The 17,985-nt window shown below is 39.1% G+C and overlaps 1 protein-coding gene across 3 annotated transcripts in view; it reads left to right on the top strand.

Annotated features, from left to right (window-relative positions):
• EPSTI1 (epithelial stromal interaction 1) overlaps positions 1-17,985 on the top strand; it is a 98,459-nt gene that overhangs the window by 64,200 nt on the left and 16,274 nt on the right. For 2 of the 3 annotated variants that reach the window (XM_004274562.4, XM_033436735.2), the window contains exon 8: positions 985-1,065. The exons of the other annotated variant lie outside the window; for it this stretch is intronic. In XM_004274562.4, the coding sequence (XP_004274610.2) occupies positions 985-1,065 (81 nt within the window). The remainder of the gene's footprint in view (positions 1-984; positions 1,066-17,985) is intronic. 3 annotated transcript variants of the gene reach the window in all.

The following is a 17,985-nucleotide window of genomic DNA, read 5'->3' as shown; positions in this document are numbered from 1 at the left end:
GAATGAATTAAGAAGTGCTTGAGAAAAATTATGGCAAGAGAAAAGGGGGGATCAGGCTACATAAACTTTATGGATTATTAGTCCAAAGAACTAGGCCTGAAATATGTCACCTGCTGCCATGATGCTGCTGGTAGTTTTATGAGAACAATGGATTTCCTGCGCATTAGCTTATCAGGCTGGCCTCTCTGCCTTACAGAGGGTGGGCTACAAATCAATGTGAGGGAGGGAAAGTGACATGAACAGATAGGATACTTGAAATCTCATAAATTCCAGCACACGTGGTCTCTGCGCCCATGGGGGGAACACTGACGTGGAGGGTCACTGGGACTGACGGACATCTTACCGTGTGTGCTGGCTCTTCCGAGGTTCCCCCTTGAGGTCCTAATTCAGCCAGAAATGATGGCTCCTGTACTTCTGAACAGGCTTTGCTTCCCCTCTCAGGAAGAGAAGTGAACTTCAGGTACAGATTAGGGACGCAAAGACCTAGAGAGAAAGGCATCTCTGGGATTACATGGTATCAATCAGCAGCTGACACGCTCTTTAACGCGATAGCGTTAATGAGCAGTAGACACGTCAGTGCTTCTGTAGTCAGTGTCACCATTGCTTGCCTCTGATATTTAACAGCTAGTTGGAATATTCTTGAAAAATATATTTAGCTTTCCTCTGATTCAAATCCTTCTCATTAGAAAGAATAAACTATGTTGATTATCTCTGAGGGGATATTTTTAAAGCTTAATGAAACAAACATTTAGATCATCCTTTAAAATGTGCTGGATGACTGTGCTTATACTCACCTTCTTTTTGTATATCCCAAGGGGCATCTGCAGACATATGCATAAATCACTCAGTAAGCAACTGTATATGGAGAGCTTACAACATGCTTAGTATGAGGTTAATTTGTTAGAACCAGACCCATGATAGGCAGACCAGTACACTGTTGTGATGCTTTTTTCCCATGATTTTTTTTTTCCTATACCATTACAGGCCAGAAGACAGGCTTATATGGATTCTATAAGGGAAGGAACTAAAAAATTGCAAAAGATGAAGGACGAACATAGCCAGAAGGTATTCAAAGACCCAATTAGCCACTGCTAATTATTTGCTTGGGGTACTAGATAATTTTGAAGGGTTTCGGAACAGAAATTCTTACATACATGAAAATTCCGGAAAAAAAAAATCCACAGGTGTTAAAAATGGTGAGATGTGAATGTGTTTTAAGAGTATGGTGGTGCGGTGGCTCCTTCTGGTCAAAACTCTCGTGATACTTAGCCTCATAGGGGCTACAGTGTGTCTGCTGTAGTTGGAGCCAGCATCTCATGGAGAAGATGATAGAACACTTGGGAACTTACGATCTACAAAACATAACCAATGCCACTGCCATTTTTTAAACCAAAGATATATGATATTGCAAATAGTGTCCAGAGACTACTATAATGCATAACAAACAAAGCAGGCATACAAAATCATGAAACTGGCTTAAATGTTCATCTAAAAATATACATAGAATGAGAAGTAAGGATACTCTACACGTATACACATATGTGAGGCATTCCAAACAAAACATAAAATTCCAAATAAAACGAACAAGAGAAATCAGTGAAATGAATACAGAACCTCCTAAGAAAAGTACTTCAAGGGTAATCCTTATTAGAATATGAAATTTCTGGCATGTAACTAAAAACAGTGTTGTGACTTGATGGTCATACCTGCCTTGATATGTACGCTCAGTGGTGCCAGAGGCTCCTCAACAAGGGCTGGGAGTGATGGGGAAGATGGGAGTCAGCTCCAAGGGGCCACTTCATTCCAGGTCCTTTAAAAGAGCAAAACAAATCATTCAGCCAGTTGAAGACCATTATATTCCCCATCATTTTTATTTTCCAGCTTTTTTCTTGCTGTGTTTATGGTGATATCCTGTCATTTCTTCCAGAATATCTTTTTTAAAAAAATAAATTTATTTATTTTTTTATTTTTGGCTGTGCTGGGTCTTTGTTGCTGTGCACGGGCTTTCTCTAGTTGTGATGAGCGGGGGCTACTCTTCGTTGCGGTGCGCGGGCTTCTCATTGTGGTGGCTTCTCTTGTTGTGGAGCACAGGCTTTAGGTGCGCGGGCTTCAGTAGTTGTGGCACATGGGCTCAGTAATTGTGGCTTGCGGGCTCCAGAGCACAGGCTCAGTAGTTGTGGCACACGAGCTTAGCTGCTCCATGGCATGTGGGATCTTCCCGGGCCAGGGATCGAACCCGTGTCCCCTATATTGGCAGGCGGATTCTTAACCATGGTGGCACCAGGGAAGCCCTCTTCCAGAATGTCTCTTAAATCTGTTTCTTCAATTATACAATTAACAGAATTCTAACTCCCATTCTGAGTTCCTCGATTTCGTTTAATTTGTTTTTTTTCCATTATGTCTTTGTTGCACAAGGTAACTTATTATAGCAATTGTGGGTGGAAATCATATTACAAAATATGTACTAATTGTCGTTGCTCTAATTTGACCCTTTTTTTTTTTTTTTTGCCGTACGCGGGCCTCTCACTGTTGCGGCCTCTCCCATTGCGGAGCATAGGCTCCGGACGCGCAGGCTCCGCGGCCATGGCTCACGGGCCCAGCTGCTCCGCGGCATGTGGGATCTTCCCAGACCGGGGCACGATCCCGTGTCCCCTGCATCAGCAGGCAGACTCTCAACCACTGCGCCACCAGGGAAGCCCAATTTGACCCTTTTGAGTGCTACCCTCCTCCCAAAAGTGGCCAACTTCTTACTCTTTCATAATTTCATCCAGCATATGATATAAATGACTGTGTCGCTGAGCTGTATTGTGCATAGTACGTAGTAATTAAATTGTTGAAAGAAATAATGTAAGTTGCCAATTTAGTTGTTAAGCTACTATATAAACAATAAAGAAACCATGAAACATTTTTATCCCTTGGTGTTTAACAATTTTTTTTTCTTCTGACAAAGGCCTCATATTGAAATCCACAATTAAAGAAGCAATGTTATAGTAAGATTCTAGTAATTAGCATGTGGAAACTAAATCTGGTATACACTCATGTTGTATTTTCAGTAATGTCTGTTAAATCACATGAAGTGTTTCTGTGATCTTTTAATTTATTCCTAGGTCCTAAGGGACTTAGATACCGAGGGGAGTGTTGTGAAATCATTGTAGATACGATTTACTTTAAAATAACTTTTAGTGAGTTTTAAATAGTATTTTATAAAGTTTGGTGTATATATTCAGAATGTGAAAACCATTAAAAGTAGAACATTTTATAAAGAGAGTGCTCAACAGATTAGAAAATCAGATCTGGGATTTAATTTTCAGGTTGAGCAGTTACTTTAGACAGTGAAAATTAAGCTTTTTATTTCTTAATCTTGTTTTTCTTCTGGAGTTAGACAAATATTGATACATACCTATTTTCTGGTTATTGATTAAACATTTTTTTTACATAAATTATTTCCCTTTACTTACTGAAGCTTTCAGTAAAATGAAGTGCGAGCGTATAGATAATTCATCACTAGGGACTTCAATAAGGGTAGAATATATAAGGATATTTACCTTGGTTTTGCTTCTCTCCCTTTTTGCTCAGTCTGTCATTGTTGGAAAATGTCCCCTGGAGGCATTTCCTGGCTGGTAGAGTCTGTTACTCCTTATCACTTCAATGGTTTACCTTAAGACAACGAGAAGAATCATGTTTATGGTAGGAAGATACAGAAAATAACACATTCGAATAAACCTACCTAGGGAAACAAAAGACCTGTATGCAGAAAACTATAAGACACTGATGAAAGAAATTAAAGATGATACCAACAGATGGAGAGATATATACCATGTTCTTGGATTGGAAGAATCAATATTGTGAAAATGACTGTACTACCAAAAGCAATCTACAGATTCAATGCAATCCGTATCAAATTACCAATGGCATTTTTTACAGAACTAGAACAAAAATCTTAAAATTTGTATGGAGACACATAAGATCCCAAATAGCCAAAGCAGTCTTGAGGGAAAAAAACGGAGCTGGAGGAATCAGACTCCCTGACTTCAGACTATACTGCAAAGCTACAGTAATCAAGACAATATGCTACTGGCACAAAAACAGAAATATAGATCAATGGAACAAGATAGAAAGCCCAGAGATAAACCCACGCACCTGTGGTCAACTAATCTATGACAAAGGAGGCAAGGATATACAATGGAGAAAAGACAGTCTCTTCAATAAGTGGTGCTGGGAAAACTGGACAGCTACATATAAAAGAATGAAGTTAGAACACTCCCTAACACCATACACAAAAATAAACTTAAAATGGGTTAAAAACCTAAATGTAAGACCAGACACTATCAAACTCTTAGAGGAAAACATAGGCAGAACACTCTATGACATAAATCACAGCAAGATCTTTTCTGATCCACATCCTAGATTAATGGAAATAAAAGCAAAAATAAACAAATGGGACCTAATGAAACTTCAGAGCTTTTGCACAGCAAAGGAAACCATAAATAAGACGAAAAGACAATCTTCAGAATGGGAGAAAATATTTGGAAATGAATCAATGGACAAAGGATTAATTTCCAAAATATATAAACAGCTCATGCAGCTCAATATTAAAAAAAAAAAAAACAACTCAATCCAAAAATGGGCAGAAGACCTAAATAGACATTTCTCCAAAGAAGACATACAGATGGCCAAGAAGCACATGAAAAGCTGCTCAACATCACTAATTATTAGAGAAATGCAAATCAAAACTACAGTGAGGTATCACACCAGTTAGAATGGGCATCATCAGAAAATCTACAAACAACAAATGCTGGAGAGGGTGTGGAGGAAAGGGAACCCTCTTGCACTGTTGGTGGGCATGTAAATTGATACAGCCACTATGGAGAACAGTACGGAGGTTCCTTAAAAAAGTAAAAACAGAATTACCATATGATCCAGCAATCCTACTACTGGGCGTATACCCAGAGAAAACAATAATTCAAAAAGACACATGCACCCCAGTGTTCACTGCAGCACTATGTACAACAGCCAGGTCATGGAAGCAACCTAAATGCCCATCGACAGATGAATGGATAAAGAAGTTGTGGTACATATATACAATGGAATATTATGCAGCCATAAAAAGGAATGAAATTAGGTCATTTGTTGAGACGTGGATGGATCTAGAGACTGTCATACAGAGTGAAGTAAGTTAGAAAGAGAAAAGCAAATATCGTATATTAACGCATATATGTGGAACCTAGAAAAATGGTACAGATGAACCGGTTTGCAGGGCAGAAATAGAGACACAGATGTAGAGAACCAACGTATGGACACCAAGTGGGGAAAGCCGCTGGGGGGGGTGGGCATGGTGGTGTGATGAATTGTGCAATTGGGATTGACATGTATACACAGATGTGTATAAAATTGATGACTAATAAGAACCTGCTGTATAAAAAGTAAATAAAACAAAATTCAAAAAAAAGAATCACGTTTATGGTAGGAAGATACAGAAAATAACACATTTGTATCATTGCATCTATTCATGTGTTTGTTCATTCCATTCATTCAACAAGTATTTATTGAACACCTACTGTGGAGTTGGAGAGTAGATTCTCTAGGTTAAGTTGAGGTGACAGCACATTGATCCTGCCCTGTATGTCCCTGACTTTCACATTCTTACATTACTCTGGTCTCTGGTGACAGTAGGTTCTTCCTTAAGTTTAACTTCTCAGTATTTTACATTTGATTCAATTCCCTCTTCTAGAAATTTAGTTACAATTCCTTTTCCAAACTATACCTTCAGTATATTCTTCTCCACTGACTACTACATTTTTTGTCAACAAACATGCTGACTCTTGCCATTGTAAATAAAGCAGCCAACCAACTCCTTCCTTGATTCTGCTATCCTCAGAGCTAACACCTTTTCTGCTTCTACCAAAACAAACAAAAAGGACAAAGGTAATATTACTGTAATCATACCTTTATTGCCCACTTTGTCCTTAATGCTTTATGTTCTGGTTTATATTCATAAATGTTCTTACTGAAACTGCTCTCTAAAGGTAAAATCCCTTCAGAACATTCAATGCAGTGGTCTTTTTGCAATCCCTCTATCCCTGTAACTCTGACATTATTTAACACCATATAAAGCTTTCCTTTTCTGGCTTTTTTTTTTTTTTTTTTGGTACGCGGGCCTCTCACTGCTGTGGTCTCTCCCATTGCGGAGTACAGGCTCCGGATGCGCAAGATCAGCGGCCATGGCTCATGGGCCCAGCCGCTCCGTGGCACGTGGGATCTTCCCAGACCGGGGCACGAACCTGTGTCCCCTGCATCGGCAGGCAGACTCTCAACCACTGCGCCACCAGGGAAGCCCTTTTTTTTTTTTTCACTTTATTATTCTGGTTGATCTATCTCAGAGTAATCCATCCCAGTATTCATCCATCCATCCATCCTGTCAACAAACATGTATTGAGCTCCTATTATGTACTGAGCCTTCTGCAAGATGCTGGAGCTCCAATTAGAAACAGGATAGACAAGGTCCCTGCTCTCCTGAATTTTACTTTTTCATGGAGAAGATGGACAAAAGGAGACAAAAAACATTGCACTTTTGTTTTATAGTGATTAATCATTTGGTAGTAATTAATGCTATACAAGAAAAAATTGTGTGTTGTGATAACTTGAGTGGTGTATAAAATACTGTCGATTGCCTAATTCTCTCCTAAAACCTTGTTTTTTTCCTTCATGTATTCATCCTACTTACCATGGCCTGTGTTTCCAAGAAGTCAGAAGAAATCAGTCAAGGGATCCATTTGCAAATGGTCTAACTGATCATGGAAATTCTAGTCTCCTTAACTATGATTGGTTCAGCCATTGATATGGGAAGTAGTTCCAACCAATGAGACTTATGAGAAGCCTACCTTTTAGTACAGATTTTGATTAAGATGTAATATACTACTCTTCCCATTTAGTGATTTTTAGCTTTATGTTTTTGGTCTTTTAATTTTGTCTGATTCTAATATATTTTTCTGCCATCCTTCTTGTTAGAATTTATGGGGCAATTTCTTTTTCCATCACTTAACCCCTGTGTGTCACTTGGCTTAAATTAGATTTCTAGTGACAAAAATGGCTGATTTTCATTTTACCCAATTTCGTGGTCTCTTTTAATATATTCTCATTTATTGTGATTGCTAGTGTATTTGCACATATTCTTGCTACATAATTTACTTTTTTTCCCTAATATCTGTATCGGAGTATAATTACTTTACAGTGTTAGTTTCTGCTGTATAACAAAGTGAATCAGCTGTATGCATACGTATATCCCCATATCCCCTCCCTCTTGCGTCTCCCTCCCACCCTCCTTATCCCACCTCTCTAGGTGGTCGCAAAGCACTGAGCTGATCTCCCTGTGCTATGCAGCTGCTTCCCACTAGCTATTTTACGTTTGGTAGTGTACATATGTCCATGCCACTCTCTCACTTCGTCTCAGCTTACCCTTCCCCCTCCCTGTGTCCTCAAGTCCATTCTCTACGTCTGTGTCTTATTCCTGTCCTGCCCCTAGGTTCATCAGAACCATTTTTTTTTTTTTTAGATTCCATATATATGTGTTAGCATACGGTATTTGTTTTTCTCTTTCTGACTTACTTCACTCTGTATGACAGACTCTATGACTTCTTTATATGGCTGAGTAATATTCCATTATATATATGTGTGCCACACTTCTTTATCCATTCATCTGTCGATGGACTCTTAGGTTGCTTCCATGTCCTGGCTATTGTAAATAGTGATGCAGTGAACATTGTGGTACATGACTGTTTTTGAATTATGGTTTTCTCAGTGTATATGCCCAGTAGTGGGACTGCTGGGTCATATGGTAGTTCTATCTTTAGTTTATTAAGAAACCTTCATAATTTTCTCCATAGTGGCTGTATCAGTTTCCACGAAAGGTGCAAGAGGGTTCCCTTTCCTCCACACCCTCTCCAGCATTTATAGTTTGTAGATTTTTTGATGATGGCCATTCTCACCGGTGTGAGGTGATACCTCATTGTAGTTTTGATTTGCATTTCTCTAATGATTAGTGATGTTGAGCATCTTTTCATGAGTGAGTTGGCAATCTGTATATCTTCTGTGGAGAAATGTCTGTTTAGGTCTTCTGCCCATTTTTGGATTGGGTTGTTTGTTTTTTTGATACTGAGCTGCATGAGCTGTTTGTGTATTTTGGAGATTAATTCTTTGTCAGTTGCTTCGTTTGCAAATATTTTCTCCCATTCCGGGGATTGTCTTTTTGTCTTTTTTATGGTTTCCTTTGCTGTGCAAAAGCTTTGAAGTTTCGTTAGGTCCCATTTGTTTATATTTGTTTTTATTTCTATTTCTCTAGGAGGTGGGTCAAAAAGGATCTTGCTGTGATTTATGTCATAGAGTGTTTTGCCTATGTTTTCCTCTAAGAGTTTTATAGTGCCTGGCCTTACATTTATAGTGTTATAGTTTTATATATTTATAGTGTTATAGTGTTATAGTTTTATAGTGCCTGGCCTTACATTTATAGTTTTATAGTGCCTGGCCTTGCATCCCATAGGGTTTGGATCATCGTGTTTTCATTGTCATTTGTTTCTAGGTATTTTTGATTTCCTCTTTGATTTCTTCAGTGATCTCTTGGTTATTTAGTAGCGTATTGCTTGGCCTCCATGTGTTTGTACTTTTTACAATTTTTTTCCTGTAATTGATATCTAGTCTTATAGAGTTGTGTTCGGAAAAGTTACTTGACACGATTTCAATTTTCTTAAATTTAACAAGGCTTGATTTGTGACCCAAGATATGGTCTATCCTGGAGAATGTTCCATGAGCACTTGAGAAGAAAGTGTATTCTGTTGTTTTTGGATGGAATGTCCTATAAATATCAATTAAGTGCATCTTGTTTAATGTGTCATTTGAAGCTTGTGTTTCCTGTGTTTTTTTCATTTTGGATGATATGTCCATTGGCGAAAGTCGGGTGTTAAAGTCCCTTACTACGCTTGTGTTACTATCGATTTCCCCTTCTATGGCTGTTAGCATCTGCCTTATGTATTGAGGTGGTCCCATGTTGGGTACATAAATATTTACAATTTTTCTATCTTCTTCTTGGATTGATCCGTTGTTCATTATGTAATGTCCCTGTTTGTCTCTTGTAATAGTCTTTATTTTAAAGTCTATTTTGTCTGATATGAGAATTGCTACTCCAGCTTTCTTTTGATTTCCATTTGTATGGAATATCTTTTTCCATCCCCTCACTTTCAGTCTGTATGTGTCCCTGGGTCTGAAGTGGGTAGACAGCATATGTATGGGTCTTGTTTATGTATCCATTCAGCCAGTCTATGTCTTTTGGTTGGTGCTTTTAATCCATTTACATTTAAGGTCATTATCCATATGTATGTTCCTGTTACCATTTTCTTAATTGCTTTGGGTTTGTTTTTGTACGTCTTTTCCTTCTCTTGTGTTTCTTGCCTAGAGAAGTTCCTTTAGCATTTGTTGTAAAGCTGGTTTGGTGGTGCTGAATTCTCTTAGCTTTTGCTTGTCTGTAAAGGTTTTAATATCTCTGTATAATCTGGATGAGATCCTTTCTGGGTAAGGTAATCTTGGTTGTTGGTTCTTCCCTTTCATCACTTTAAATATGTCCTGCCAGTCCCTTCTGGCTTGCAGAGTTTCTGCTGAAAGTTCAGCTGTTAAGCTTATGGGGATTCCCGTGTATGTTATTTGTTGCTTTTCCCTTGCTGCTTTTAACATTTTTTCTTTGTATTTAATTTTTGATAGTTTGATTAATATGTGTCTCAGTGTGTGTCTCTTTGGGTTTATCCTTATGGAACTCTCTGCGCTTCCTGAAATTGAGTATTTACTTTTCCACGTTGGGGAAGTTTTTGACTATAACTCTTCAAATATATTCTCAGACCCTTTCTTTTTGTCTTCTTCTTCTGGGACCCCTATAATTTGAATGTTGGTGTGTTTAATGTTGTCCCAGAGGTCTCTGAGACTGTCCTCAATTCTTTTCATTCTTTTTTTTTTTTTAATTCTGCTGGAATTTATTTCCACCCTTTTATCTTCCAGGTCACTTATCCATTCTTCTGCCTCAGTTATTCTGTTATTGATTCCTTCTAGGGTATTTTTAATTTCAGTTATTGTGTTGTTCATCACTGTTTGTTTGCTTTTTAGTTCTTCTAGATCCTCATTAAATGTTTCTTATATTTTCTCCATTATGTTTCCGAGATTTGGATCATCTTTACTATCATTACTCTGAATTCTTTTTCAGGTAGCTTGTCTATTCGTCTTCATTTATTTGGTCTTGTAGGTTTTTACCTTGCTTCTTCTTCTGTAATGTATCATTTTGTCATTTCATTTTTTTTTCTTTTGATCGTTGATGCAGTATGCCTGTCTTTCTGGTTGTTTGGCCTGAGACGTCCAGCATTGGAGTTTGCAGGCAGTTGGATAGAGCTGGGTCTTGGTGCTGAGATGAGGACCTCCAGGAAGCCTCACTCTGGTGGATATTCCATGATTTCTGAGGTTCTCTGTTAGTCCAGCAATTTGGACTTGGAGCTCCCACCACAGGATCTTGGGCCCGACCTCAGGCCTGGGAACCAAGATCCTGCAAGCTTCATGGCATGGTAAAAAAAATAATAATAATAAGGAAGGAAGAAAGAAAAAAGGAGCAGTACAATATCAAAGAATTAAAATACAAAATAAAATTAGAAAGATAAAAAATATGTTAGGAAAAATAAAACTATAATTGAAACAACTGCAACAAGGTAAAATAAAACCACAACAGAAAAAAGAAAAAAAAAAAACGGGGGAGGAAAAACACGCCAAAAGGAGAGCACAATAACAAAGTATAAAGAATTAAATAAAATTAGAGAAGTAAAAGATTAGGAAAAATAAAAATATAAAAGAATCAACAACAATGAATCAACAAGGTAAAACAGAACCCCAATGTAAAAGAGGGAATAAAATAAAAGAAGCCTTGGCTATTGGTGTGGAGTTTAGCGGGGGTGGAACTTAGGCAGGGGTGTGGTTTAGGGTGGGGTGGGACCTAGGTAGGTGGGGCGTGACGTTTTAGCGGGGGGCAGGGCCTAGTCGGGGTGATGTTGAAGCATGGGGCAGGGCCTCTGCTTAGGACCTGCACGTAAGGGGAAAGGCCAGATGTCGAAAGGAGGGCCTCTGGAGTGTGGAGTTCCGGAGTTTGGAGGTAGGGCTCTGAGTGAGGTTGTGTGGGTGGGGTTTAGCCCCAGCGCATTGGAGGGGGTCTCAGAGGGGGTCTCCAGTTGTAGAGGTGGGGCCCTGGGTGGGGGTGTAGGGGTGGGGCTTGGGCTCTTCGGGGCAGGAGGGAGGCTCTGAGGGCAGAGGATTAGGCCTGGGAGCCCAACAGTCTTCCCGGTGACTAATGGATAGGGAAAGCACTGCCCCCATTCCCTTCTGTTCCTTCACGCCCCTCCCCTACCATGTCCCCCAGGGTCTCCCCGTCACTGCTGGATCCCTAACCATGGGTGGGTCCCGCTGGGTGCAGGAACTCCTCCTCTCCCCCTAACCACCCCTCAGGGGTGTTGGTCCTGGAGGTCCGGCCTTTACTTTTGCTCCCCCTTCCTTCCCTCAGGATCCATGCAGCTGGAGGAGGCATAGGTGGGCAGAGGATCAGGCCCAGGATCTCAGCAGGTTCCTGGGGGCCCAAATGGGCAGTGGAAACCTGGCCACACTCCCTTTTGATCCTCTGCCCTCCCAATGGTTCCCCAATTTGCCCCTTTGGGTGTGGGATGCCTTTCCCTCCCCCAGCTGCCCCTCAGGGCCACCAGTCCCATCCCACCTCCACTTCTCCTCCCCCTTCACTCCCCCCATGCCCCACATCCTACCCGGTTGCTGGGGGTTCCTCCCGTCCCCTTAGATGTCCGTGGTCCCCCACTGGTGCCTGGTAGGTGCCCTAGTTGTGAGGAGATGCGAATACTGCATCCTCCTAGTACGCCATCTTGACTCTGCCCCTCCTACATAATTTACTTTTTAACTACATTTTCTTTCATGCTTTCTGTTTTTTATTTTCTTGACTCAGAATTTTCTGTTCCATTTATTTTTCCTCTTTTCTCTCCTCTCCTTTACTCCCCATCATAAGAAATTTCACAGTGTTTTTGTTTTAAATTTTGTATGACCTTTGGTTGGCCTATTTAAGCTCAAAATATAAATCTCACTCCAGTTCAGGGAAATTTCTATTTTCCTTTCACATTTCTTCCCCTGTATTGTCTCTTCTGTCCATTTCTGGGTTATGTATCAAGTGGCTTTCGGAAATTCTGTATCTGTTCTCTATCTCTCTTAGTTGTTTTTCTTATACTTCCTGTCTCTTTGGCCTTTTCCGTTGCATTCTGAAGGAAACCTTGAGCTAGGTCATCCTGTTCACTGCGTTACTTCATGAGTGTCCATTCTGCTTACTTGGCACATGCATCAAATCTGTTTATTTACCAAGGTTGCTGACTTACTTTTTCATAGCCACGTTCTGTTTTATAAGTGCAGTAGTCTTTCTGATCTCTTCATTGATGGTAATTATACAACCATTAAAATTTTCTATTTACTATTTTAGCAGTACTTTTTTTCCTTTCCATTTTAAGTTTTATCTCGTGTAGTTTTCTTTCTCGAATGTTTGGTGATTCTTGGTTATCTCCTCATGTTTCTTTGGGCACATGACCAAGTGAGATATACAGGAGCCTGTCTTCTGTGTGTGGCAGCCTCTTGTTCTCCTGAAGTCAGCAGGTACTGGGACATTGTCCTGTTTCTCTGAGCTCAGACACCCTTCCTCCATTCACTGTTACCCAAGGGGCCGTGTCAGTGCTTGCTGCTATGCACACAAGCATGGCAGGGGAAGAGCCCACTGCCAAGCTCATCTCAGTGTAATTCTCCAACTGGTCATCTTCATGAATGCCTCCCAGATCTCCTTCAGAAACACAGCTAACTCAACCCCGGTTTATCCTGCATGCTTGTTTCTCCATATAGCTTATTTTGTCTCCTTTCTACCTTCTAGGAATTCAAAATTTTTTTTCTGATAGGCTGAGTGCACTTACTGATTTTGCATGGTTATTGATTTTATATAGTCATTTGGAAAGTAAAAACAAACCAAAAAATGAGAACATACTTAAATTATTCAATGACAGAGAAAATTATCATAGAATACACTAGAAAAAGTGGTGAGAGCACTTTATGGGGAATGCATTCAAAGCTGTACCCTGAGATGCTCTACTCAGAGAAAGAAAAATCATAACTTTAAATCCAATCAGTACTCAAAACAGAAATGAATTAAGTATCCAGCCTAAGAATTTAGAACAAGAACAATAAACTATACTGAAGGAAGTAATTAAGAACAGAGATTAATAACAAAACATCAAGAAACAGCTGTTATAAAAATCCAACAGCTTGTTCTTTGATAAGGTCAACAAAATGAACAGATCTCTGGTAAGTCTAATGAAGAAAAGATTACACAACTGCATTTCTACTGTTTCTACACAACAGTAGAAATGAGTGGCTAGAACCACAGTTTTAGAAAAGATTAAGTTTATATTACTATATAATACTATGCTAATGAATATGTGGATTAAGTGAATGGTTTTATGAGAAAATGTAAAACTCTAAAATGATTCAAAGAATTAAAATAAAGACAAATGAAGATGTGAGTGATTTCTAAAATTTTCTGAGAATTACTTCTCCCTAACAAGCTAAACGTGGATAATTTTCCAGGCAAGTTCATCAGAATTTTCAAGGAACAGATTGTTTTTCTATGTTCTACGAATTGTTTCAGAGAAAGGAAAAAGATGAAATAATTTAGAATTAATATTATTTAACTGTCATCCCCATGATGTCACAACCTGGTAAGGGGAGAAGACACACAAACACACACACACACACATACACACCCAGAGATTTATAGATATTAACATCTGAAAGAAAATTCTAACCTAATGGGATTTTTTTTCTCTTAAATAATTTACCAAGACATAGTAAGGTTTTTTCTTCGAATGCAAAGATGACTAGCTATATATTACAACTTTTTATATCATATCACTGCAGATATGATAGGTCGTGAGAGAAAAAGAATTTGACTACCTCTGTAGTTGTAAAAAATGGGCATTGGTAAGTTAAAATCTATCAATTAAAAAAAACAGTGAGCTAGAAATAAATTTTTTTCTCTTAAGATACATATAGTCTTCCAAAGCAATAACCAACATTAATGTCAGTGGTAAAATATTAGAACAGTGAACAACATAAGGGTATTTGCAACCCCTACCACTAACCAGTGTTGTTCTGCAAATTCTAACGTAGTGCTTCTCAATGTTATTTGAAGAAAAACTCTTTTTAGTGAAGGGGAAAAAACCTTCAGTTTTGCATGGAACAAGGTTTGGGACTTGTTTTAGTCAACTTGATAAGACAAAAATAAAAAAAGGAGTTTGTCTAATTATTGGAAATAAGTAATTTATAGATGACAGCAATCTGCCCGTACAACCCAAGAGAATCAACTGAAAAATACTTAGAACAAATGGAGTTAGAGTTGGTTATAAAACATTTATATAAGAATCAACAACTTCCTCAAATATTAGCAAAAAATTAATTAGAAAATAGGGGATAAAAAGATCTCATCAAAAAGCAACTATGGGGACTTCCCTGGTGTCACAGAGGTTAAGAATCCACCTGCCAATGCAGGGGACACGGCTTCGAGCCCTGGTTTGGGAAGATCCCACATGCCATGGAGCAACTAAGCCCGCGCGCCACATCTGCTGAAGCCTGCGTGCTTAGAGCCTGTGCTCCGCAACAAGGGAAACCACTGCAATGAGAAACCCACGCACCACAACGAAGAGTAGCCCCCGCTCGCCACAACTAGAGAAAGCCCGTACACAGTAACGAAGACCCAATGCAGCCAAAAGTAAAATAAATAAATAAATACAATTAAATAAAAAAAGATTTAAAAAGCAACCATGTAAAAAATTGCTCAATCCCTAAAAAAAAAGAACCCCCCAAAACCCCCCAAACCTAACCTCCCCCCCAGAAAACCTGAGAACTTTCCTGTGATCCATTAAAGTCAATTTGAATAAAGTAGAGATGGCTGATACCCCTTAGTGGTAAAATCAATACTGTAATAACTACAGTTCTATCCAAATTAATTAGTGAGTTAAATGGAATTCCAATAAATATCTCAATGGAATTTGATGTAGGTTGAAAAACTATATCTACACTTCAACTGGGAGAATAAGCACAATATTAAACAAGAAGTTTTATAAAAATACGGATAATAATTTGTGTGTTTGCTGGGGCAAGGAGGGCTTACACTATTAGCTATTAAAAAACATTACAGACTCCCTTGTACTGCTGCTGGTAAAAGGGGAACTGAAGGGCTATCCGACAATACCAAATTCTAAAGAGTTTCCTAAATATAAAAGTATTAGATCTAAAAGGTATACATCTATTCTGAGGAAATAATCAGAGATGCACACAAGTTGTTTATATAAGAGTGTTTATTTTTAAAATCATCTTAATGGAAAATTTGAAACAATTTATTCAGCAGTAGAGGATTTGAAGATTTTGAAGTTTGGAATACAGTGCATCAATTACTGTGTTTTAATGACGTAGGAATATGCTCACCTACGTGAAACTGAAAAAAGGCAAGATTATAAAATAGAGTCTGGGTGAGTTTAGAAGCCTACCTCTTCTTCTTATGGTACTTTGTGAGTGGATTACGTCCTCTCTCTAAACCTTATCTGTTATGGATGATAGTGATGTTATTTACCTAATGACATTGTTTCTAAGATTACGTGAGAGGGAGCACGTGGAGGGTTTATCCTATTGCCTGGCATGTGGAAGCCTGTAAATGTGACTCGACGTGTTGATAAGCAGTTATAATTTCTGTATGTATGTAAATCAAGAAATGAGGGAAATATACTGACATGTTAAAGGAGCTTATCTCTAGGTAGAGGGTTTTAATGAGTGATTATTATGTTTTCCTTCATAGTTTTTGTATTTTCTACATTTTCGACAATATATAAGTAAATTTTATGAGAAAGAAATTTTTTTAAGTTAGAAAGAAATTTAATTTCTTAAAAAATTTCTTAAGTTAGAAGAAATTTAATAGGAAGTATTTATGGGTGGGAGATAGCGAGCTGTGTGATTCAATGACTATTGTAGCTGAAAGTCTACAATAGTAGACTTTTCAGAAAGCTGAAAGTTTCTTTATATTAAAATGATAGAATTAACAATAACTAGTAAGAAAGGAGTACACATTATTAATGCTATATTTTCACTCTCCTACTTTACCCATGAGTATTTACTTCCTTGGATTTGGTTGGTCTCCTCTCGATATTTTGAGGTCATTTCCACTTTTTCTCATAGCCAAGGACATCTTTGTTCTTCTGGGCAAAGTTACTACTGTGGGGGGCCACAGAACCAAGACTCCTCTAAGCTGTCCCCGGCCCCAAACTCTTCTCCTGTTTTAAAAATCATTCAAAGTAGGGGTTCTTGAACTTCATGGCATTAACTCTCCTGCTTCTACTATGCTTTCCCTCTCGTTGAGTTGAGAGAACACTCTCTCCCGGGAGAAGTATGTCCTGCCCGTGTGATGGCACTTTCATGTTTACATAAAGCAGTCGAGCTGAACCATGTCAGAACACGTCCCACTGGAATTCAAACATGATTTCAAAATGACCCTATCCTAGTCTCCAGTTACTACAGCCTTGCTTTGGAACATGCCTTTAAACTCATCAGCTTTCTCAAGCGTCCAGCCTTGAACACACCTGTTTGTTGTATAGTTGAGCCTTTGGTAAACTGCAACACAGAGAAGTGATTTCTATAACCTCTAGCAGGAGATGGTGACCCTTTTCCTTCTTGCTGTTAGCTTGGGCCCCCAGCACTGATCCCTGGCAGCCCTTCCTCCAGTGAGAGCAATCCTGGCAGGGTGGGCACAGAAAGTGGCACCGTTTGCAGTGTTGTCCTCATTGACCAGTGTTTACAGGAGGTTCTGCTCTTGGCATCTCCAAGATGATATTTTGTTTTTCCTAGTACTTAAGTACCTTCTCTGTATGGAGCTCTGTCTGAATGCAGGGAGATGAGCAGAGCAGTGAGAAGACACACACTCTTTCCCCTGGGAGCCTTCATGGATGCACTTAAAACGTCAAACATTCAGGAACATTTATTCCTTGTCTCTCATTTGCATCCCTTCCTTCGTATTCCTGTGTCATGTTGCTTGAACTTGTATTCAGTAATGTATCTTTTTGTTTTGTATCACAGTTGTTTCTGGGTCTGTCTCTCTCATTATACTGTGATTTCCTTCAGGTTGGAGCTGGGTCTTCCTTGCATCTGTACCTTCAGCCTGAATCCAAGTGTCTGGAAAACGGTTGGTGCTTCACAAATTTGTGTTGAGTGAGATAAGATTTGACAGTGTCTCAGATGCTGTGCGTCATGTCCCTCTGGCTTAGAGTGTTTTGATTTTCTTAATGTCCAAAGCTCAGTCCGTGGAACAGGAATGACTTATTTTGTATCTATCCAACGAGGTATTGCACTTATGTGTGAGAACCGCATCAATGAACCAGGAATACGCTTATAAAGCATGCAGATGCATCTGCAGTGGCTGTCAGTTCAGCAGAACAAATTAATTAGTTGAAATAATCCTTTGTGGCACCAAAGGAAAACCAGCCTCTCCCTAGTAAATATGGTTTGCTGCTTATAGAATAATAATCCTGAGTGCAGTGGAGCTAGAGCCCCCCCTTCTGCCACCTGGAGCAGTGGTCTTGCATGATGATGCCTCATCAGTTCCCTTACCCTTCCCTCCTGCTCTGTTTTCTCCTCTCCCCTGTCCTTGCCTCTGTAACAGGATGCTGCGTGCTATTCTCTTCCCATCCTCTTTACTTCTTCCCTGAGAGTCCTTGGCTTCATGATGTAGTATTTTGCTCTTTTACATATTAAAAACTGTATATCCACTGGGATTTTTAAATAAAGGAAAGCATAAAGAAACAGAAATGGTCTCCCACACAGATAAACCTTCTTGAT

Source organism: Orcinus orca, chromosome 18, assembly GCF_937001465.1.
Source record: "Orcinus orca chromosome 18, mOrcOrc1.1, whole genome shotgun sequence".
NCBI lineage: Eukaryota > Metazoa > Chordata > Mammalia > Artiodactyla > Delphinidae > Orcinus > Orcinus orca.
This window is presented reverse-complemented; position numbering and strand designations above follow the sequence as displayed.